At 39.2% G+C, this 25,306-nt stretch overlaps 1 protein-coding gene across 1 annotated transcript in view; it reads left to right on the top strand.

The window, feature by feature from the left end:
* Positions 1-25,306, top strand: part of LOC128685938 (uncharacterized) — a gene marked incomplete at its 5' end in the record, with an annotated part of 637,739 nt that overhangs the window by 68,996 nt on the left and 543,437 nt on the right. Inside the window, 1 exon segment of the mRNA XM_070083119.1 lies at positions 14,551-14,723. Coding sequence (XP_069939220.1) covers positions 14,551-14,723 — 173 coding nt within the window.

The following is a 25,306-nucleotide window of genomic DNA, read 5'->3' as shown; positions in this document are numbered from 1 at the left end:
AGGCGAAATTTCAGAGTGCACACCAGTGTCCAAGAACTTTCAAAAAAATAATTTTGTTATTTTTTCTTATGAAATGGTTGAGAATCTTTTTCTGAAGATAGTAAAGCAAAAAGTACGAAATTTGTTGGAAAATTAACGAAATTATGCTCGCAAATTTTGATGTGTCAGCGATATTTATGCAACGTTAATTTTGCCAACTTTGACTCCCATTTTTGGCCAATTACCCTATTCTTGTCAATCAAATTCTTAGATATTTCACAAGAACACAAGAATGGAGGAACACTGCAGAAGGCCTACTGGCCCGTGCAAGGCAGGTTCTTATCAAAACGACCTCTACCCAAAACTACCCAAGAATTAACTCCCGTACCCAATGACACCAGTCAAACCCAGCCACTCCCACTCATATATTTGTCCAATTTCTTTATAAAGCTTCCCAAGGTCCTAGCCTCTATCACCCTACTGGGAAGATTGTTCCACGCATCCACAAATCTGTTAGAAAACCAGTACTTACCTATGTCCTTTCTAAATTTATCCAACTTAAATCCATTATTTCTTGCTCTTACCTGGTTCGACACCCTCTGTGCTTTATTAACCCTTTGAGGGTCGAAAGGCCCTCTCCGAAACTCGTTCTCAGGGTCGGCCAAGTTTAAAAAAAAAAAAAAAATAATTTTCTCTTATGAAAAGATAGAGAATCTTTTTCCGATCATAAGGACACCAAAAGTTTGAAATTTGATGGAAAACTTACGGAATTATGCTCTCGCGAAGTTAGCGGTCTCGGGGATATTTACACATCGGCGATTTTGCCCACTTTGATCTCCATTTTCGGAAAATTCCACTGTACTAGTCGACAAAAAACACGAATATTTCGCTAGAACTCCATTTTTTCTATCGAATGGGTGCAAGAAACCACCCATTTATGAAATTCAACTATCCAGTACAGTGGTCAGAATTTAGCAATTTTGCCAATTTCATACAAATTTCACAAGATGCCAATTTCCGAATAGGGTCCAGAATATACAAGAAAGACATTCCTGGCACTAAAATGACACTTCCTCTGGTCATTAGTCACGTCTCAAGGCCCCTCTTGTATTCTTTTGCTTTCCACTATGAATTTTTATTCTCACAAAAAATATAAGATTTACTGTTATGCAGACTACTGCATTAGTGTAAAAAATTGTATAAATATTATTGGCGCACTTGTGAAAGAATATTAGACTCACCAGTTGACGTGTATTGGACCATTGGCACGATTTGTTTACTTTTGAAATTTGGTAAAAATCGAACATTTCTGCTACTTTGAGCTCAATTTCAAGGTATCTTTCATAGTAAAACCAGTCAAAATCATCTCAATTTCTGTAATATGTCTTCCATTCTATAAAATGAGACCAAGAAAACTAGAATACAACAATAAATACCATACGAAAATACAGTGCAAAGTTGCTGTTTTATTCCAAAAAAACGGTCAAAGATTTTTTTTCTCATTATGCACTGTGTGCTGCAGGATTTTTTTTAGACTGTGCACACTGACCACATAGACCCATTCTTTCATATGAAGGCCTACCAGCTTTCTCCCACTAGATTTGAGGGCGCTAGAATTTAGGCGTACTAGTACGTCAAAAACCCTGGGTCGTAAGCCGTTCTAGTATGTCCGAAACCCTCAAAGGGTTAATATCTCCTTTGTTTATGCCCATCATCCACTTATACACTTCAATGATATCTCCCTTCATTCTACGTCTCTCCAGAGAGTGGAGATTTAAGGCCCTAAGTCTATCTTCATACGGGAGATTCCTTACACAGTAAATCATTTTAGTCATTCTTCTCTGTATGTTCTACAGTGAGTCTATATCCATACTGTAGTAAGGAGACCAAAACTGAGCGGCATAATCTAAATGAGGCCTCACTAGTGATGTATAGAGCTGTAAAATAACTTTTGGACTCCTGTTACTAATACTTCTTGAGATAAATCCAAGTAATCTGTTAGCCTTGTTGCGCACACTTAGGCACTGCTGTCTTGGCTTTAGATTTCTGCTTACCATGACTCCCAAGTCTTTTTCACATTCTTTATGATCAAGCTCTATTTCACTTAGTTTATAGCTTTGAGGGTTATTTTCATTACCAGGGACTAGTACCTTACACTTATCGACATTGAACTTCATTTGCCATTTTTCAGACCAAGACATTAATTTGTCCAATTCCTCCTGCAGTTCATTGCTATCCTCCTCAGAATGAATCATGCGGCCTATCTTTGTATCATCAGCAAATTTGCTCATGTCACTCATAATCCCTTCATCAAGGTCATTAATGCAAATTATGAACAAGAGAGGGCCTAAAACTGATCCTTGTGGAACGCCACTAGTGACTAATCCCCATTCAGATTTGACCCCATTAATCAAAACTCTCTGCTTTCTATTGGTAAATTATGCCTCTATCCATGCTAGAACTTTACCTCCTATACCATGAGCAGCTACTTTTCTTAAGAGTCTCTTGTGAGGTACTCTATCGAAGGCTTTACTAAAGTTCAAATAAACAATATCATATTCTTTATCACTGTCTACTGCCTCAAATGTTCTATTGAAGAACATCAGTAAATTTGTCAGGCAGGAATGACCTCTCGTGAACCCATGCTGAAATTCATTTATCAAGTTATGTTCTTCAAGGTGACTTCTAATAATGTCAGCAATAATTGATTATAGTAACTTGCCCACTATAGATGTCAGGCTTATTGGACAGTAATTTGAAGGAACGGACTTATCCCAGCTTCCACAACTCTGGCACAATGCCAGTAATGATGGATGCATTAAACACTCTCGTTAATGGTAGGTAAGACACATAGGCAACTTTATTCCGAAACTTTTCGCCTACACAGTAGGCTTCTTCAGTCGAGTACAGAAAGTAGGCAGGAGCACTAGAGATGTGAAGACGATGTAAACAGTCCATCACCCTTGAAGTCGTAGATTTGAGATTGTCAGTCCCTCAGCCTGGAGAAGTCCTGTTCCAAAGTTTGGAACTTCTGTTCTATTGATTGAGAACAAGAAATTGCCAACTCAGCTGGTTCAACTACAAAATAGTGATTGGAATTTTTAATTTGGCCAATTTTAATGCAAAGTTCAAAATATTCCAGTTTCAAAATAGGGTCCAGAATAAACAATGCAGCCATTCCTGGCACTAAACTAACTTTTCTTCTGTTCAGGCTTTACAAATGAATTCCATTTTGATTTTTTATACACATAATGAATTTTTATTCCAACTAAAAAATAGGAGATTTACTGTTATGCAATATTGTATTAATTGTATAAATTATATCACCACATTTGTGAACGTATATTAGACCCACCAGCTGGCGTGTATTAGATGTGTGAGGTCATTTGTTTACTCTTGAACATCAGCAAAAATTTAGCATTTTCGCTACTTTGAGCTCAGTTTTAAGACATTTCCAGTAGCGAAACCAATCAAAATCATCTCTATTTCTTTAATATATCTTCCATTCTATCAAATGAGACCAAGAAATGGCAAATACACCTATAAAAAACATAAAAAAACACTGCAAAGTCGTTGTTTTAGTAAAAAATTACGGTTTCAGTTTTTTCTCTCAGTCTGCACTGTGTCCTGAAGGATTTGTTTTATGTGGTACACACATACCACATAGATGTATTCTCTCATATCTAGGCCCAAATTTACCGCTCACAGCTTATCAGAGTAAGCTGAGCTCATGGCGGAGATCTACGGTTTGAACCCTCGATGTAAAGCCCTAGAACTACGGCACGGACCCTGAAAGGGTTAAAGCATAGGCACTACTTTCCACCTCTAGGACTCATGTCCAGCTAACCAGTTTCCCTGAATCCCTACACAAAATATTACCCTTCTCATTCTCTAACAGCTCATCAAATCCCAAAAACCATTTGTTTCCACTCCTATCTAACACATTCACTCATGCCTGCCGTATATCCAAGCCCCTTGCATGCAAAACCTCTCTTACCCCTTCCCTCCATCCTTTCCTAGGGATCACCCCTACTTGTCATTCCCTTCTCTACAAATTTAAACACCTTTTAAGTTTTCTATTTTGCTCCATCCTTTCTAAATGAAAAAATCACTGTAACCCCTCATCAGGCCTCTGAATAATACTTTTAGTAACTCCACACTTGCTCCTAATTTCCATGCATATGTAGTAGGTTGGTAGACAGTAACCACCGAGGGAGGTACTACTGTTCTGCTAGATGAGCGTAAGACGGAAACCATTTCCTTTTATCTCCATGGGGAAATGGAATACGAGTCTTTCCTCCATAAGCCACGTGTGTTGTAAAAGCCAATTAAAATGCCAGGAGCTAGTAACCCCTTCTCCCGTATAACTTAGTAAAAATAAAAATAAAACCTTTCTTCAAAAATATTGCACAGTATTCCAGAGTATGTAAATAGGTGTCTAGAGTACTATTATCATCATTTTGATTTTTACTTCACTTGGTACTTGTGCACCAGAAAACATATACTCTTCTATATAGTGCATGTACAGCCTCCTCACTTAGCGACGTACAGTAGGGCCCCACTTATATGGCTGGTTAGGTTCCAGGCTACCGCCGTAAAGCGGAAACTTCCATAAAGTGGAACACCCTTTTTTTCCACTTACAAATGCATACAAACACTAGATAACAAGTTTACACTAACATATATTAAGTTAGCAATAGAACCAGGCATCAACAAACAATAAAAAAGTACAATACACACATAGTGCACTCATTACTTACCTTAAAATATTTATAGTCTTAATCTAGGGTGAGACAAGTAGTATTTATTGTAAGAAATCAAGTGTGGTATGTATGGTAGTCAGCCAGGCTACCATACCAGGCCACCCCACCCACACATACAATTCTATGATATTTAAGCATCCCAGAGCGATAAAATGTATATACAGTTCACTCATTACTTACCTTAAAATATAGGGTGAGATGAGTAGTATTTATTGTAAAAAATCAAGTGTGGTATGTATGGTAGTCAGCCAGGCTACCATACCAGGCCAACCTACCTACACATAATATTCTATTACATTTAAGCATCCCAGAGCGATAAAATGTATATACAGTTCACTCATTACTTACCTTAAAATATTTGTAGTCTTAATGTAGGGTCAGGAGTAAGTAAATGAGATAAAACGAATAAATGAGAGAGAGAAAGAATGAGTGCATGAGAGAGTACAGGCGCAGAGTTATATAAACAAACCAGGCGAAGGTAAGTTTTGTAAACAAAGTGTACACGTCTGGTTTGTGTACAAGTTACGTTGTGTACAGGTTGTCTCTACATTGATAAGGTAGAATAAATAAAGAAGAACACTCCCATTCTCATGTAACATCATTTTGTGCTGTATAGCCCTTGTGGCTCAGCGCTTCTTTTTTGATTATAATAATAATATCATCATTTTGAGAAGAAATGATGCTCTGAGTGAAGGCAATGGAAATAAGTCACTCTGACTTTTTTGGGTTATCCTAGGTTCTCTACACATATGTTGTTATGTATGTTAATCTATGTAACTGTATTTGTGTATACCTGAATAAACTTACATACATAGGAAAGGAATAATTTTCTACAGTTACCCCCAGTAACACATTTTCTCTTATGTTAGATTAGAGAAAATGTTATTCTTGGCATCACTTGTACAAGTTATCTGGCTACCACATCTCATATTTATGTTTATTTATTCTATTGTGGGGTGTATTTATCATCTTTTTATGTTATGTATCGTGTTTATTATATAATTTTGAAAAAAAATCATGGATGGATTAATGAAAATGTGTATATTAACGTAATATACAACATTTAATGAGACTTGGTGATGATTATTATTATTATTATTATTATTTCTAATATGGCATCACTTGTACAAGTTATCTGGCTACCACATCTCATATTTATGTTTATTTATTCTATTGTGGGGTGTATTTATCATCTTTTTATGTTATGTATCGTGTTTGTTATATAATTTTGAAAAAATATCGTAGATGGATTAATGAAAATGTGTATTTAACGTAATATACGACATTTAAATGAGACTCGATGATTATTATTATCATTACTAATATGACGTCTGGAGACATAAGACACTCTTACTGATTTTAATGTGTACCTGCATGCCAGCACAGTATGTAAGTTTATTTAAGTACAGGTATACATAAGTATAATTATCAGAGTATATATAAAATATAAAATAACTTTTCAAAACATTTGAAATTTTGGAGTTTCCAGACAAAATGGAGAGACATAGTGCTTACTGAGCTCACGAAGAATGTAAACAAACAGGGTGGGGCGCGGTGACCGTATTAGAAAGTCAGGTGGGGGGAGCCGTATAGTGAGTTTTGGTCATAATTTGAAATGACCGTATTAGCAGAATGCCGTAAAGTGAAATGCCGTAAAGCGGGGCCCTGCTGTACACTGGACCCTCGAGTTTCGGCAGCATCAACTTTCGTGAAATTCAACCTTCGGTGAGTTTTTTTTTTTTTTTGCAAAATTTGGCCTCGAGTTTCGTGATTAGACTCATGTTTCGGTGACTGTCCGGTACCCGTCCGCCCGTCACCGCACACCAAACCAGTCTCCCACACCATTTACGCTCAGTGTGCCATTGTTTACCAACACGTGACCATCACTCCCCGGGTTCATACAATACATTTCATAATAATCCATTGTTTTTTGTGCTTGCAACTGCTAAATAAGTCATCATTGACCCAAGGAAAGCTAGTGCAAGCCCTTTGGTAAATAAAGTGAGGAACACGATCCAGAGGGATTTTGAAGTGTTTGAGGCAGACCCTGTCCCTGCCGACCCTCTGCCTGTTGTGGAAGGTGTTGTGGCATTGGGCAAGTCCATGGGGTTGGAGGTGAGTGACGGGGATGTGGAAGAATTGGTGGAGGACCACAGGGAAGAGCTAACCACTGACGAACTGCAAGAGCTTCAACTGGAACAGCATCAGACCACAGCCGAGGAGCTTGCTTCAGAGAAGGAGAAAGAGGGAGTGGATGAGATGTCTTCTTCAAAGGTTAAGGAGATTTGTACCAAGTGAAATGAGTTGCAAAGTTTTGTTGAAAAGTATCACCCTGACCAAGCTGAAACAAGCCATATCTGCAACATGTACAATGACAGTGTTGTGTCCCACTTCAGGAAAATCTTGAAGAAAAAGACCTCTCTGGACAGATATTTTGTGCGACAGGAGTCCAGTGACTCTCAAGTTGTTCCCAGTGGCATTAACCCTTTGACTGTTTTCGACGTATAAATACGTCTTACGAGCCAATGTTTCTGACGTATATATACTCAATAATTCTAGCAGCTTCAAATCAAGCAGGAGAAAGCTGGTAGGCCCACATGTGAGAGAATGGGTCTGTGTGGTCAGTGTGCACCACATAAAAAAAATCCTGCAGCACACATTGCGTAATGAGAAAAAAAAAACTCTAATCATTTTTTTGGAATAAAACACTGACTTTGAGGTGTATTTTCATATAGTATTTATCGTTGTATTCGCGTTTTCATGGTCTTAGGTGATAAAATGGAAAACATATTACAGAAATAGAGATGATTTTCATTGCTTTGACGATGAAAACGACCTTGAAACTGAGCTCAAAGTAGCGGAAATGTTCGATTTTTACCAATGTTCAGGAGTAAATAAATCACACCACACGTCTAATACACGTCAACTGGGGAGTCTAATATTCTTTCACTAGTGCACTGATATTATTTATACCATTTTTACAATAATGCAGTAGTCTGCATAACAGTAAATTTTGTATTTTTTTGTATGAATAAAAAATCAAAATAGAAAGCAATAATAATATAAGAGGGGTCTAGAGATGTGACTAATGAACAGAGCATATGATATTTTAGTGCCACGAATGTCTACCTTGTTTATTCTGGATCCTATTTTGAAATTGGCATCTTTTTTAGTTTTCGTGAAATTGGCCAAATTGCCAGTTTCTGACCACCATATTGGGTAGTCCAAATTAGTAAATGGGAGGTTTCTTGTACTCAGCTGATAGATAAAATGGAATTCTAAAGAAATAGCTATGAGTTTGATCAACTGAAACAATGGAATTGGCTGAAAATAGGGCTCAAAGTCGGCGAAATCGCCGATACGCATATGTCGCCGAGACTGCTAACTACGCAGGAGCATAATTCCATGAGTTTTCGACCAAATTTCGAACTTTTGGTGTCATTACCATCGGGAAAAGATTCTCTATCATTTCATAAGAAAAAATAATTTTTTTTTTTTTTTTTCAAAAATTGAGCGACATAGAATGACAGTTTCAGAGAGGGGCCTGAAACAGTCAAAGAGTTAACCCTTTCAGTGTCCAAGGCCCAAATCTGAAGTGGTGCCCCAGTGTCCAAGAATTTTCCAAAAAAAAAATTATTTTTTCTTATGAAATGATAGAGAATCTTTTTGTGAAGGTAATAAAACAAAAAGTACGAAATTTGGTGGAAATTTGACGAAATTATGCTCTTGCGAATTTTGACGTGTCAGCGATATTTACGAATCGGCGATTTTGCCAACTTTGACTCCCATTTTAGGCCAATTACATTATTCCAATCAACCAAATTCTTAGCTATTTCACTAGTATTACTTCTATTCTATCGATTTAGCACAAGAAATCGCCAAGTCAACTGTTTCAACTACAAAATAAAGTGATCGGAAATTGTTAATTTGGCCAATTTAACACAAAGTTCAAAATATTCCAATTTCAAAATAGGCTCCAGAATAAACAATGTAGGTATTCCTGGGACTAAACTAACATTTCCTCTGTTCATTAGTTACGTTTTGAGGCTTTACAAATAAATTCCATTTTGATTTTTTATTCACATAATGAATTTTTATTCACACCAAAAAATAGAAGATTTACTGTTATGCAATACTGTAATAATTGTATAAATATCATCACCATATTTGTGAATGTATATTAGACCCACCAGCTGGTGTGTATTAGATGTGTGAGGTAATTTGTTTACTCTTGAATATCGGCAAAAAGTTAAGATTTCCGCTACTTTGAGCTCAGTTTCAAGCCATTTCTAGTGCTAAAACCAATCAAAATCATCTCTATTTCTGTAATATGTCTTCCATTCTATCAAATGAGACCAAGAAATCGCAAATACAACTATAAAAAACATACGAAAAAACACTGCAAAGTTGCTGTTTTAATCGAAAAATCATGATTTCAGTTTTTTTCTCTCATTATACACAGTGTGCTGCAGGATCTGTTTTATGTGGTGCACACATACCACATAGATGTATTCTCTCATATCTAGGCCCAAATGTACCACTCACAGTTTATCAGAGTGAGCTGAGCTCATGACGTAGATCTACGGTTTGGACCCTGAACATAAAGCCGTAGATCTACGGGACGGACCCTGAAAGGGTTAAAAGAAGAAGGGAAGTAACCCCAGATAAGGACTTGCTACCTAAAGTCCTATTGGAAGGAGATTCTCCTTCCAAACAATAGTGTACACCTCCCTCCTATCCCCTCCTCCCGTGTTCCGTCCACCCAGAAGTCTTCAGTAAAGGTAAGCGTAATATTATTATTTTTTATATGCATGTACTTGATTTCTCATTGATTTCAGTATGTAAATCTTCATTTAACCCTTTGAGGGTTTCGGCCATACTAGTACGGCTTACGACCCATGGTTTTTGACGTACTAGTATGCCTAAATTCTAGTGTCCTCAAATCCTCAAATCTAGTGGGAGAACGCTGGTAGGCCTACATATGAAACAATGGGTCTGTGTGGTCAGTGTGCACAGTACAAAAAAATCCTGCAGCAGACAGTGCATACTCAGAAAAAAAAAAACTTTCACAGTTTTTTTTTAATAAAACAGCGACTTTGCACTGTATTTTCGTATGGTATTTATTGTTGTATTCTAGTTTTCTTGGTCTCATTTTTTAGAATGGAAGACATGTTAGAGAAATTGAGATGATTTTGATTGGTTTTACAATGAAAAGTACCTTGAAATTGAGCTCAAAGTAGCAGAAATGTTCAATTTTTACCAAAGTTCAAAAGTAAACAAATCATGCCAAGCGTCCAATACACGTCAACTGGTGAGTCTAATATTTTTTCGCAAGTGCGCCAATATTATTTATACCATTTTTTACACTTATGCAGTAGTCTGCATAAAAGAATCTTCAGTTTTTTGTGAGAATAAAAATTCAAAGTGGAAAGCAAAAGAATGTAAGAGGGGCCTTGAGATGTGACTAATGAGCAAAGGAAATGCCATTTTAGTGCCAGGAATGTCTTTCTTGTTTATTCTGGACCCTATTCGGAAATTGTCATCTTTCGAAATTTGTGTGAAATTGGCAAAATTGCTAAATTCTGACCACTGTACTGGATAGTTGAAATTGGTAAATGGATGCTTTCTTGCACTCATTCGATAGAAAAAATGGAGTTCTAGCGAAATATTCATGTGTTTTGTCGACTAGTATTGTGGAATTGGCCGAAAATGAGGCTCAAAGTGGGCAAAATCGCCGATGCGTAAACATCGCCGAGACCGCTAACTTCGCAAGAGCATAATTCCGTAAGTTTTCCATCAAATTTCATACTTTTGGTGTCATTATGATTGGGAAAAGATCCTCTATCTTTTCATAAGAAATTTTTTTTTTCTTTAAATTTGGCCGACCCTGAGAACGAGTCTCGGGGAGGGCCTGTCGACCCTCAAAGGGTTAATTTGAAAAAAAAAAATATTTTATTTTAATATTTTTGGGTGTCTGGAACAGATTAATTTTATTTCCATTATTTCTTATGGGGAAAATGGTTTCGAGTTTTGTGAATTTTGACTTTCGGCAGCCTCTCTGGAACAGATTATTCACGAAACTCGGGGGTCCACTGTACAGTGGACCCCCGCATAACGATCACCTCACAATGCAACCAATTATGTAAGTGTATTTATTTAAGTGCTTTTGTACGTGTATGTTTGGGGGTCTGAAATGGACTAACCTACTTCACAATATTCCTTATGGGAACAAATTCGGTCAGTACTGGCACCTGAACATACTTCTGGAATGAAAAAATATCGTTAACCGGGGGTCCACTGTACTTTCATTACGTGCTGTATTATACCTTGTATATTTATTTATCATCTTCATAAAATATGTATTACTTATTACGAAACCTCTTTCTACACATAGCTCAATTAACCCTTTGACTGTTTCAGGCCCCTCTCTGAAACTGTCATTCTATGTCGCCAAATATTCAAAAAAAAAAAATAATTTTTTCTTATGAAAATGTTAAGATTATTTTTCTGAGTGTTTTAGTCCAAAAAAAAAAATTTTGCCATCGGTACTTACCGAGATATAGAGCCGTGAAGTTTGCAGAAAATGAGCCGCGTATGGCACCAGCGGCGACTGCCGCTCACCCGGTAAACTTTAGTTTACTTGTAATTGAAGGTTTTTTGTTTTTTTCACTATTTTATTTTTTCACATAACTTATGTGGCCTATGAGACCAAAGTAAGGTGCAATGTATATATATACACTCGTTGTATACAACACAATAAGCACCCAAACATAATTATCAATATATTGTTTACAAAACTTGTTTACAAAAACAAACAAAGAATCCTCCTCCTCCTCCTCCTCCTCCTCCTCCTCCTCCTCCTCCTTCTCCTTCTCCTCCTCCTCCTTCTCCTCCTCCTCCTCCTCCTCCTCCTCCTCCTCCTCCTCCTCCTCCTTCTCCTCCTCCTTCTTCTTCTCCTCCTCCTCCTTCTCCTCCTCCTTCTTCTTCTCCTCCTCCTCCTCCTTCTTCTTCTCCTCCTCCTCCTCCTCCTCCTTCTTCTTCTTCTCCTCCTCCCTCTCCTCCTCCTCCTCCTCCTCCTCCTCCTCCTCCTCCTTCTCCTCCTCCTCCTCCTCCTCCTTCCTGTCTCCTCCTCCTCCTCCTTCCTGTCTCCTCCTCCTCCTCCTCCTCCTTCCTGTCTCCTCCTCCTCCTCCTCCTTCCTGCCTCCTCCTCCTCCTCCGTCCTCCTCCTCCTCCTCCTCCTCCTCCTCCTCCTCCTCCTTCTCCTCCTCCTCCTCCTCCTCCTCCTTCTCCTCCTTCTCCTCCTCCTCCTCCTCCTCCTCCTCCTCCTCCTCCTCCTCCTCTCCTCCTCCTCCTTCTCCTCCTCCTCCTCCTCCTCCTCCTCCTCCTTCCTCCTCCTCCTCCTTCTCCTCCTCCTCCTTCTCCTCCTCCTTGTCTTGTGTGCGAGAGTGTGGCTTATAATTGTTTTGAGTCAGAAGTCGGCAGCTGTCAAAGTGACATATTGTCTCATTAGTCACTCCCCCCTCCCGCCTGTCAAAACAATGGGGTCGGATGCTGCTTCCCCTCCTCCATTCTATCTAATTATCTTTCTCCCTCATTCTATATCTTTCAATCTGTCTCTCTTTCTATCTGTCTGCCTATCTCTGTCTCACAGGTACACATAAATACAAGTATACATAGTGTAAATTACCTAGGATAACCCAAGAAATCCAGACAAAGTGCTATACTCTGCTTGAAGATGTGAGTAAACGTGATGACACAGTCTTGTGGCTCTCTCTGAGACAGAGAGCTAGATGGACAGACAGGGAGCTTGACAGACAGACAAATAGACAGACAGAAATGTTTGTGTACCAGCAAAAACAAAGGGAGGGCTATGGTCATGTAATATTACCCTCCTTTATGCTCATCAAAGTCAGCTCTTATCAGATGTTATCTCCCCTTATCTTGTCACTGTCATGGGGTGGACTTTTTTTTTCTTGCTTCAAGGGAACAATATTATTACATCTTCTTCTTCTTCCTCCTCCTCCTCCTCCTCCTCCTCCTCCTCCTCCTCCTCCTCCTCCTCCTCCTCCTCCTCTTCCTTCCCTCCTCCTCCTCCTCCTCCTCCTCCTCCTCCTTCCTTCCCCTCCCCTCCTCCCCTCCTCCTCCTCCATTGCTTTTGGTCTCAAACTCCTCCAAATCATGAAATTGATCTTCACAGACACTTCCATCTGTGTTAGAATCAATCATATGGGAAGAGAAGAGGCCCAGATTTGCTGGGGAATCAGATATTTCTTACTGCAAGGGATGCTGAACAAGGGCTACAGAAATGGCGTTCCAACAGTGCACCACTGGCTCCCTGATTTTTTTTTTTTATGCTGTGCATACTGACCATGGAGACCCATTCTCTCACATGTGGGCCTACCAGCTTTCTCCTGCTTGATTTGAAGCTGCTAGAATTTATGCGTAGAAATACGTCAGAAACATTGGCTCGTAAGACGTATTTATACGTCGGAAACAGTCAAAGGGTTAAAGGCTCCCCATTTTCATTTACTCCTGGCACCCCAAATTTATCTACTACTCCCTCTACAACATTTTTACCCACTTTAGCATTGAAATCCCCAACCACCATTACTCTCGCACTTGGTTCAAAACTCCCCACGCATTCACTCAACATTTCCCAAAATCTCTCTCTCTCCTTTACACTTCTCGCTTCTCCAGGTGCATATACCCTTACTATAACCCACTTTTCACATCCAACCTTTATTTTACTCCACATAATCCTTGAATTAATACATTTGTAGTCCCTCTTTTCCTGCCATAACTTATCCTTCAACATTATTGCTACTCTATCTTTAGCTCTAACTCTATTTGAAACCCCTAACCTAATGCCATTTATTCCTCTCCACTGAAACTCTCCCACCCCCTTTAGCTTTGTTTCACTTAAAGCCAGGACATCCAGCTTCTTCTCATTCATAACATCCACAATCATCTCTTTCTTATCATTTGCACAACATCCACGCACATTCAGACTTCCCACTTTGACAATTTTCTTCTTATTCTTTTTAGTAATTTATTACAGAAAAAGGGGTTGCTAGCCCATTGTTCCTGGCATTTTAGCTGACTTTTACAACACGCATGGCTTACGGAGGAAAGATTATCTTTAATTCTGTGAGTTTTTTTTTTTTTTTTTTTTTTTTTTTTTTTTTTTTTTTTTAAATTTCTTGGACACTGGAGCACCACTTCAGATTTTGGCCTTGGACCCTGAAAGGGTTAAATTCTTCGACTCTGAGAGCAAGTTTGTGACCAAGGGTTTTGGCAATGAAAAGGTTAAATTTAGTAATACCAGGAATTATGTTGGGATGAAAATGCTGTATTAGGAATATTACTCTATTATTGGATACAGATAACTGTAAAGTACATGAAAAGGTGGGCATAAGATTAGAAAGTTATGATTAAGGTAGCCTTTAACCCTTAATTAAACTGTCCAAGCATAAATCTATGTTGACGTGTGTAACACCCCGACCTTCATTTTCTAGAACCATTTGAAAGCATGTAAAATCAGAAGTAGATCTACGTTCGGAGCACTTTGCACATCAACGTAGATCTACGTTTGGACAATTTAAGGGTAAAGGTACAGCTTGCAGTGTATTGAAAGATATGCTTGACTAAGTACAGATTTAAAAAAAAAAATTGTGCAGTGTAGTGCATCTTGTAAGTTATTACTGCCTGAGTGAGTTCAACCGGTATGCAATGCAATACTTAAATATAATGAAAAATTTTAAGAAATAAATAATATATAATCACTGAAATTTAATTCAAAATATTTTAGTCCATTCGCAGTTGAGTTGGAATGATGATGAATCACGCACACTGCTCGAGCTGTATCCACAAGTATTGGTTGCCCATCATAGTAATGGAGATGATCAGCCTATTGAAGAATTCTGGATACAACTGGCAAAAGCATACCTGAATGCCCGGAATGTCAGAAAACGATGCTCTGAGGTGAATGTGGCATCCAGCCAAATTTTTATAGTATTAATTGCATTTACATTGTTAGCATTCATGTATTGATATAACTTATGTCAGTTAACTGTGTTCATTGATTCTATTAATAGTTGGCTGTAAATAGCTCATTGCTGTCCATCCACCCTGTTACATCCTCCTCATTTGCTCTGCTCTATGAAATTTTTCTGGGAGTTACCCAAACTCATTAGTTATTGACCTATCATCTTCATAGAACTATTGTACAGCATTTTATGATCCTGATGCTTTTGTTTGTTGATTTCCCTTAACCCTTTGAGGGTCGACAGGCCCTCTCCGAAACTCGTTCTCAGGGTCGGCCAAATTTCAAAAAAAAAAAAATTATTTTTTCTTATGAAAAAATAGAGTTTTTTTTTCTAAACATTATAGGATAAACAAAAAAATTTTACCATCAATACTTACGGAGATATGGATGCATGAAATTTGCAGAAAATGAGCCGCGAATGGCAACAGCGGCGACTGCCGCTCACCCGGTAAACTTTGGTTTACTTGTATTTGAAGGTTTGTTGTTTTCTTCACTATTTTATTTTTTCACATAACTTATGTGGCCTATGAGACCAAAGTAAGGTGCAATGTACATATATACACTCGTTGTATACAACACAATAAGCACACAAACATAATTATCAATATATTGTTTACAAAACTTGTTTACAAAAACAAACAATACAAAACATTGTTTATTATTATTGTTCTATAATATATATACCAATATACAGTCACTGAACATATTCCTATTAGTTCTGCAGTTTGTGGAACTCTGAAACATGGTGTCATACACAATGGTGTTTTATCTTTCTCCCTCATTCTATCTCTTTCAATCTGTCTCTCTCTTTCTATCTGTCTGTCTATCTCTGTCTCACAGGTACACATAAATACAAGTATACATAGTATAAATTACCTAGGATAACCCAAGAAACCCAGACAAAGTGCTATACTCTGCTTGAAGATGTGAGTAAAAGTGATGACGCAGTCTTGTGGCTCTCTGAGACAGAGAGCTAGATGGATAGACAGGGAGCTTGACAGACAGGCAAATAGACAGACAGAAATGTTAGTATACCAGCAAAAACAAAGGGAGGGCGATGTTCATCTCATCTTTTGGCATCAGCTCTACCCTCATTTACCCTCATCAAACCTCAGCACTTATCAGATGTTATCTCCCCTTATCTTGTTACTGTCATGGGTGAACATTTATTATTACATATTATTATTATTACCTATTATTATTATGTATTATTATTATTATGTATTATTATTATTATGTGTTATTATTAGGTATTATTGTTATCATTACGTATTCTTCTTCTTCCTCTTCCTCCTCCTCCTCCTCCTCCTCTTCCTCCTCCTCCTCCTCCTCCTCCTCCTCCTCCTCCTCCTCCTCTTCTTCCTCCTCCTCCTCCTCCTCCTCCTCTTCCTCCTCCTCCTCCTCCTCCTCCTCCTCTGCCTCCTCCTCCTCTTGCCTCCTCCTCCTCTTGCCTCCTCCTCCTCTTGCCTCCTCCTCCTCTGCCTCCTCCTCCTCTGCCTCCTCCTCCTCCTCCATTCTTGGAACAAGTTTGAAGAGCTTGTAGTTCATAATCACTATCATTATCATCACCAATGCTCACATCTGAGTCTGGGATTTTGGAAAATAGGAGTTTCCTCTTTGATTCTGGTACAATTGAACGACGGCCCAGCACCAGAGGTGGAAGGCTGTGGGTTGTCTGGGTTTTCCTCACTATTACCCATATTATGGTCATTAGTTTCGGTCAAAACCTCACCAGAACCTTGAAACTCATCTTCACTGTCACTTCCATCTGTATTAGAACTGTCACTGGGGAACAAAAGTGTCCCAATTCTCCGTGGAGTGAGGAACTTCTTACCGCAGGGCACGGTGGAAATTGTGTACTATGATGGCATTCCCACAATGCACCACTGGGTCCCAGATTTTTTTCCTACTGCGCACACCCACCACACAGACCCATTCTCTCACATCTAGGCTTATCAGCCTTTTCCTGCGAGATTTGAGGCCGCCAGAATTTATGCGTACTAGTACGACAAAAACCCCTATGCGTAAGACGTACTAGTACGACCAAAACCCTCAAAGGGTTAAGAGAAAAGAGGACAGGGCATGCCTTAATGCCAGTGAAGGGCTCTTGATCCAAGGAATTAAAGCGGTTTCCCATCCTCTGATCAAATCTGATTAATCCTCCCCCTACCATTCTTCTGACATTGTATGTCACCTTATAGCTTCACCTTTTTTCCCATAAATATAATGATTATAATACATATTTGCTAATTTAGATTTTTGTTACTAAACTGTTTTACTTTCATTGTTTCCATTTCTGTTAGTCTACTATGTGATAATATTCATTAATTTAGTTTTTTTTTATTTCTGCAGGAGGGCCGCACTTTACAGCAATTCAGTAATACAGACATATCAAATTACATATAACCAAAAATTTTTTTATGCAACTCCCTGATTTACTGTTATGGCATCCTCATGCCACTTTGTTTACATCCTCTGTTAACTCTGCATTTCTCAATTATGGAACCTTTCTCAAAATTTCAAGTGTTTTTAAGTTATTGCCTATTTTATATACAGTAGACCCTCATATTTCACAGTAGTTACGTTCTTGAAAATGCCATGTTATGTAAATCCGTGTCATATAAACTGAAGAACTTATGGGGCAAGTAGGGTTACATTCCTGGGGCCCCCGAAAAGCCGAACAACTTTTTTTTTAGATATCCGTATCTTGCAAAAATAAAAATGATAATGTTGTTTTTGTTGCTTAACCCTTTCACTGTCGAGACCCCTCATCCCAAACTTGGTCTCAGTGTAGAAAAATATTAAAAAAAAAAAAAAAAAAAAATCCTACCTGTCGAAAGGCCCAATCCTGAAGTGTCTCCTGGTGTCGCAAAATATTCGAAAAAAAAAATTATTTTTTCTTATGAAAATGTTAAGATTATTTTTCTGATTGTTTTAGTCCCCAAAAAAAATTTTTCCCATCAGTACTTACGGAGATATAGAGGCATGAAGTTTGCAGAAAATGAGCCGCGTATGGCAACAGCGGCGACTGCCGCTCACCCGGTAAACTTTAGTTTACTTGTATTTGAAGGTTTGTTGTTTTTTTCACTATTTTATTTTTTCAGATAACTTATGTGGCCTATGAGACCAAAGTAAGGTGCAATGTACATATATAAGAACATAAGAACATAAGAATGTAGGAACACTGCAGAAGGCCTACTGGCCCATACGAGGCAGGTCCTTATCAAAACGACATCTACCTAAAGCTACTCAAGAAACAACTCCCGCACCCCCCAACACCAATCAAACCCAGCCCCTCCCACTCCTATATTTGTCCAGTCTCTTCTTAAAGCTACCCAAGGTCCTAACCTCTATCACCCCACTGGGAAGACTGTTCCACGCATCTACAACTCTGTTAGAAAACCAGTACTTACCTATGTCCTTTCTAAATCTAAATTTATCCAACTTAAATCCATTATTCCTGGTTCTTACCTGGTTCGACACCCCTCAGTACTTTATTAATGTCTCCCTTGTTTATGCCCGTCATCCACTTATACACTTCAATGATATCTCCCCTCATTCTACGCCTCTCCAGAGAGTGGAGATTTAAGGCTTTAAGTCTATCTTCATACGGGAGGTTCCTTACACAGTAAATCATTTTAGTCATTCTTCTCTGTATGTTCTCTAATGAGTCTATATCCATCCTGTAGTAAGGGGACCAAAACTGAGCAGCATAATCTAAATGAGGCCTCACTAGTGATGTATAGAGCTGTAAAATAACTTTTGGACTTCTGTTACTTATACTTCTTGAGATAAATCCAAGTAATCTGTTGGCCTTGTTGCGCACACTGAGGCACTGCTGTCTTGGCTTTAGATTTCTGCTTACCATGACTCCCAAGTCTTTTTCACATTCTGTATGACCAAGCTCTACTTCACCTAGATTATAGCTTCGAGGGTTATTTTCATTACCAAGGGCAAGTACCTTACACTTATCCACATTAAACTTCATCTGCCATTTCTCAGACCAAGACATTAATTTGTTCAAATCGTCCTGGAGTTCATTGATATCCTCCTCAGAGTGAATTATATGGCCTATCTTTGTATCATCAGCAAACTTACTCATGTCACTAGTAATCCCTTCATCAAGGTCATTAATGTAAATTATGAACAAGAGAGGGCCTAAAACTCGTTGTATACAACACAATAAGCACACAAACATAATTATCAATATATTGTTTACAAAACTTGTTTACAAAAACAAACAATACAAAAAATTGTTTATTACTATTGTTCTATAATATATATACCAATATGCAGTCACTGAACATACTCCTAGAAGTTCTGCAGCTTGTGGAACTCTCTGAAACATGGTGTCATACACAGTGGTGTTTTACTCTCTTACACATAAAACATGGTGTCATACACAGTGGTGTTTTACACTCCTCAAACATAAAACATGGTGTCATACACAATGGTGTTTTACACTCTCACACATAAAATCAGTGTGTGCTCATTTTTGTTGAAGTTTTTTTTTATGTGCAAAGACAAAACACCTCGTCTGAGCAGTTTTCTTCAAAGTATTAGCAGTCAGTTGTGTTATGTAGTTATCCTAGGTAAATGGTCGTGTGTCATCATTCCTTCCTTCCTAATTTCCTTCATTCCTTTCCTACCTGGAGGGCATTCCACCTCTCTTCCTACATTCCTTCATCTGTCCTTCATTACTTTTGTCCTTCCTTTCATCTAGTACTTCCTTCATTCCTGCCTTCCCTTCTTGCTTCTGGTTTCTATAATATATATACACATATATAGTCACTAGATACTTTCATAAAACTGCTATTATCACCCTTCAGCAAGCTTGTCTTGTGTGCGAGTGTGTGGCTTATAATTGTTTTGAGTCAGGAGTCGGCAGCTGTCAAAATGACATATTGTCTCATTACTCACTCCCCCTACCGCCTGTCAAAACAATGGGGTCGGATGCTGCTTCCCCCTCCATTCTATCTAATTATCTTTCTCCCTCATTCTATCTCTTTCAATCTGTCTTTCTTTCTCTCTCTCTGTCTATATCTGTCTCACAGGTACACATAAATACAACTATACATAGTGTAAATTACCTAGGATAACCCAAAAAATCCAGACAAAGTGCTATACTCTGCTTGAAGATGTGAGTAAACGTGATGATGACAGTCTTGTGGCTCTCTCTGAGACAGAGCTAGACGGATAGACAGTGAGCTTGGCAGACAGACAAATAGACAGACAGACAAATGTTTGTTCGTCGTCATCTCCTCCTCCTCCTCCTCCTCCTCCTCCTCCTCCTCCTCCTCCTCCTCCTCCTCCTCCTCCTCCTGACAGATGGACAGCTGCCCCCCTCCCTCCACCCTCCTTTATGCTCATCAAAGGTCAGCTCTTATCAGATGTTATCTCCCCTTATCTTGTCACTGTCATGGGGTGAACTGTTTTCATGCCTCAAGGGAACATATTATTACATATTATTATTATTAGGTATTAGGTGTTATTATTATTATTATTATTACTATTATTATTATTCTTATTATTATTATTCTTATTATTATTATTATTCTTCTTCTTCCTCCTCCTTCCACCTTGCACCTCCCTCCCTCTTTCCTCCTCCTTCCTCCTCCCTCCCTCCTTCCTCCTTCTCCCTCCTTCCACCTCCTCCCTCCTTCTTCCTCCTTCTTCCTCCTCCCTCCTTCTTCCTCCTCCCTCCTTCTTCCTCCTCCCTCCTCCTCCCTCCTTCCTCCTCCTCCCCCCCTCCTTCCTCCTCCTCCCCCCCTCCTTCCTCCTCCTCCCTCCTTCCTCTTCCTCCTTCCTTCCTCCTCCTCTTCTTCCTCCTCCTCTTCCTCCTCCTCCTCCTCCTCTTCCTCCTCCTCCTCTTCTTCCTCCTCCTCCTCCTCCTCCATTGCTTTTGGTCTCAAACTCCTCGAAATCATGAAATTGATCTTCATTGACACTTCCATCTGTGTTAGAGCATCACTTGGGAAGAGAAGAGTCCCAGATTTGCAGGGAAGTCACATATTTCTTACCGCTAGACATGCTGAAAAAGGACGACTGAAATGGTATTCCCACAATGCACCACTGGCTCCCCGATTTTTTTTATGTGGTGCACACTGACCATGGAGACCCATTCTCTCACATGTGGGCCTACCAGCTTTCTCCTGTTTGATTGAAGCCGCTAGAATTTATGGGTATAGATACGTCAAACACGGTATCTCCTATGACGTACATATACGACCACGACAGTCAAAGGGTTAAGAATATTTTTGTGAATGTTTTAAAATAATTATTTTGCGATCAGTACTTAAAGAGATATAGAGGCATGAAGTTGACAAAGTGAATCGCTTACAGCAACATTGGCTACTGCCGCTCACTCGGTAATATTTTTACTTTTATTTTATGTTTATCTTTTGTTTTTATATTTTGTTTTTTCAAGTAACTTTTGTGGCGTGTGAGACCAATATAGTGCATAATGTGTATATATACATACAGTGGACCCCCGCATAACAATGGCATCACATAGCGATTAATCCGCATACCCCTTGCTTTAATCGCAAAAATTTTGCCGCGCATACCGATTAAAAACCCGCTCACCGATTTTCGTCCGAGATGCGTCCAATGTGCGCCCTCAGCCAGCCTCACATGTGCCGCCCGTGCCATTGTTTACCAGCCAGCCTCCGCGGTAACATCCAAGCATACACTCGGAATATTTCGTATTATTACAGTGTTTTCGGTGCTGTTTCTGGAAAATAAGTGACCATGGGCCCCAAGAAAGCTTCTAGTGCCAACTGTACACCAATAAGGGTGAGAATTCCAATAGAAATGAAGAAAGAGATCATTGATAAGTATGAAAGTGGAGTGCGTATCGCCGACCTAGTCAAGTTGTACAAGTAACCCCAATCAACCATCGCTACTATTGTGGGCACCAGAAAGACAATCAAGGAAGCTGTTCTTGCCAAAGGTTTAACTGTGTTTTCGAAACAAAGATCGCAAGTGATGGAAGATGTTGAGAGACTCTTATTGGTGTGGATAAATGAAAAACAGCTAGCAGGAGATAGCGTCTCTCAAGCGATCATATGTGAAAAGGCTAGGAAGTTGCATGAGGATTTAATTAAAAAAATGCCTGCAACTAGTGATGATGTGAGTGAATTTAAGGCCAGCAAAGGTTGGTTTGAGAGATTTAAGAAGCGTAGTGGCATCCATAGTGTGATAAGGCATGGTGAGGCTGCCAGTTCAGACCACAAAGCGGCTGAAAAATATGTGCAGGAATTCAAGGAGTAAATAGACAGTGAAGGACTGAAACCTGAACAAGTGTTTAATTGTGATGAAACAGGCCTGTTCTGGAAGAAAATGCCAAGCAGGACCTACATTACTCAGGAGGAAAAGGCACTCCCAGGACATAAGCCTATGAAAGACAGGCTTACTTTGTTGATGTGTGCCAATGCTAGTGGTGATTGCAAAGTTAAGCCTTTATTAGTGTATCACTCTGAAACTCTCAGAGCGTTCAGGCAAAAGAATGTCCTCAAGGATAATTTGTGTGTGCTGTGGAGGGCAAACAGTAAGGCATGGGTCACTAGGGACTTTTTCTATAACTGGTTACACCATGCATTTGCCCCCAATGTGAAAGATTACCTAACTGAAAAGAAATTAGAACTTAAGTGCCTCCTGGTGTTAGACAATGCCCCTGGTCATCCTACAGACGTGGCAGAGCGACTTTATGGGGACATGAGCTTCATTAAGGTGAAGTTTTTGCCTCCTAATACCACTCCTCTCCTGCAGCCCATGGACCAGCAGGTTATTGCAAACTTCAAAAAACTGTACACAAAAGCTCTGTTTGAAAGGTGCTTTGTAGTGACCTCAGAAACTCAACTGACTCTAAGAGAGTTTTGGAGAGAGCACTTTAATATCCTCAATTGTGTAAACCTTATAGGTAAGGCTTGGGAGGGAGTGACTAAGAAGACCTTGAACTCTGATTGGAAGAAACTGTGGCCAGAATGTGTAGACAAAAGGGATTTTGAAGGGTTTGAGGCTAACCCTGAGAATCCTGTGCCAGTTGAGGAATCCATTGTGGCATTGGGAAAGTCCTTGGGGTTGGAGGTTAGTGGGGAGGATGTGGAAGAGTTGGTGGAGGAGGACAATGAAGAACTAACCACTGATGAGCTGATAGATCAACTTCAACAGCAAGAGGCCAGACCTGAGGAAACTGGTTCAGAGGAGGGGAGAGAGAAATTGAGGAAGTTGCCTACTACAAAGATTAAGGAAATCTGTGCAAAGTGGCTTGAAGTGCAAACCTTCATGGATGAAAATCACCCTCACACAGCTATTGCAAGCCGTCCTGGTGATTATTACACTGACAATGTTGTGAAACACTTTAGGGAAGTCATAAAGGAACGAGAGGTACAGGCCACTATGGACAGATATGTTGTGCAAAAGAAGTCCAGTGACTCTGAAGCTGGTCCTAGTGGCATTAAAAGAAGAAGGGAAGTAACCCCAGAAAAGGACTTGCCACCTCAAGTCTTAATGGAAGGGGATTCCCCTTCTAAACACTAACACTCTCTCTCCCCTCCTCCCATCCCATCAATGATCACCAGATCTTCAATAAAAGTAAGTGTCATGTAAGTGTGCATGCCTTTTTCAGTTTGTGTATTAAAATTAACATTTCATGTGGTAAAAAATTTTTTTTTTCATACTTTTGGGTGTCTTGCACGGATTAATTTTATTTCCATTATTTCTTATGGGGAAAATTCATTCACATAGCGATTATTTCGCATAACAATTACCCCTCTTGCACGGATTAAAATCGTTATGCGGGGGTCCACTGTACATTGTTATCATTATATTGTTTCCAAAATGTGTTGATACAAACCAACAATAAAAAAATTGTTGCTATTGTTCTTTAACTCGTAAACGGTCCAAACGTATATATACGTTCACTGCCCCAGTGCCCCGAATATTTTCGGCTAATTCCATTGTTCCAGTCGACCAAACTCGTAACTATTTCCTTAGAACTCCATTTGTTCTTTCGATTGAGTACAAGAAACCGCCCATTTACCGATTTCAGCTACCCAATAAAGTGGTCAGAAATTGGCAATTTGGCCAGTACCACCCAGATTAAAAAATATGCCAATTTCAAAATAGGGTCCAGAATGAACAATGCAGACATTCCTGGCTCTAAAATAACATTTTCTTTGTTTATCAGTCATGTCTTCAGGCCCCTATGATATTACTCTTGCTTTCTATTTTAAATTTTTATTCAAATAAAAAAAGAAGATTTAGTGTTATGAAGACTACTGCAATATTGTAATAATTGTATAAATAATGTCAACTTATTCATCGCTGCATATTAGAATGGCTAGGTGGACATTTATTGGACAATGACATCATTTAATAAATAACAAAAAAAGGCACAATACCGTGACTGGAACGATACACAAATAACCTGCACATAAAAGAGAGAAGCTTACGACAACGTTTTGGTCCGACTTGGACCATTGACAAAGTTACACTAACCAGAAGTGGAGCAGGACGGCTATATATAGGCAGGGAGAGGTGGTAGTAGTAGTAGTACAAGAATGGTATATAATACCGACAAGATGAAATTAAGACACATGTGCAACACTCGGGCATCCCTATCGTAGATGTTTCACCATCCAGCCAGCCACTGGATGGCGAAACGTCCACAACAAAGACAACCAGACGCCGCACATGTGTCTTAATTTCATCAGTAGTAGTAGTAGTAGTAGTAGTAGTAGTAATAGTAGTAATAGTAGTAGTAGTAGTAGTAGTAGTAGTAATAGTAGTAGTAGTAGTAGTAGTAGTAAAAAATAAGGAGGACGAGCCAGTCAAATACAGTGGACCCCCGCATAACGATGGCATCGCATAGCGATTTTTCCGCATAACGATTACTTTTATCGGAAAATTTTTGCCCCGCATACCGATTAAAAACCCGCATACCGATTTTCGTCCGAGACGCGTCCAATGTGCCCTCAGCCAGCCTCACATGTGCCGCTCCGTCCCATTGTTTACCAGCCAGCCTCCGCGGTAACATCCAAGCATACACTCGGAATATTTCGTATTATTACAGTATTTTCGGTGCTGTTTCTGGAAAATAAGTGACCATGGGCCCCAAGAAAGCTTCTAGTGCCAACCCTACACCTCAAAGGGTAAGAATTACTATAGAGATGAAGAAAGAGATAATTGATAAGTATGAAAGTGGAGTGCGTATAGCCGACCTAGTCAAGCTGTACAAGAAACCCCAATCAACCATCGCTACTATTGTGGGCACCAGAAAGACAATCAAGGAAGCTGTTCTTGCCAAAGGTTCAACTGTGTTTTCGAAACAAAGATCGCAATTGATGGAAGATGTTGAGAGACTCTTATTGGTGTGGATAAATGAAAAACAGATAGCAGGAGATAGCGTCTCTCAAGCGATCATATGTGAAAAGGCTAGGAAGTTGCATGACGATTTAATTAAAAAAATGCCTGCAACTAGTGATGATGTGAGTGAATTTAAGGCCAGCAAAGGTTG

Source organism: Cherax quadricarinatus, chromosome 9, assembly GCF_038502225.1.
Source record: "Cherax quadricarinatus isolate ZL_2023a chromosome 9, ASM3850222v1, whole genome shotgun sequence".
Classification (NCBI taxonomy): Eukaryota; Metazoa; Arthropoda; class Malacostraca; order Decapoda; family Parastacidae; genus Cherax; species Cherax quadricarinatus.
This window is presented reverse-complemented; position numbering and strand designations above follow the sequence as displayed.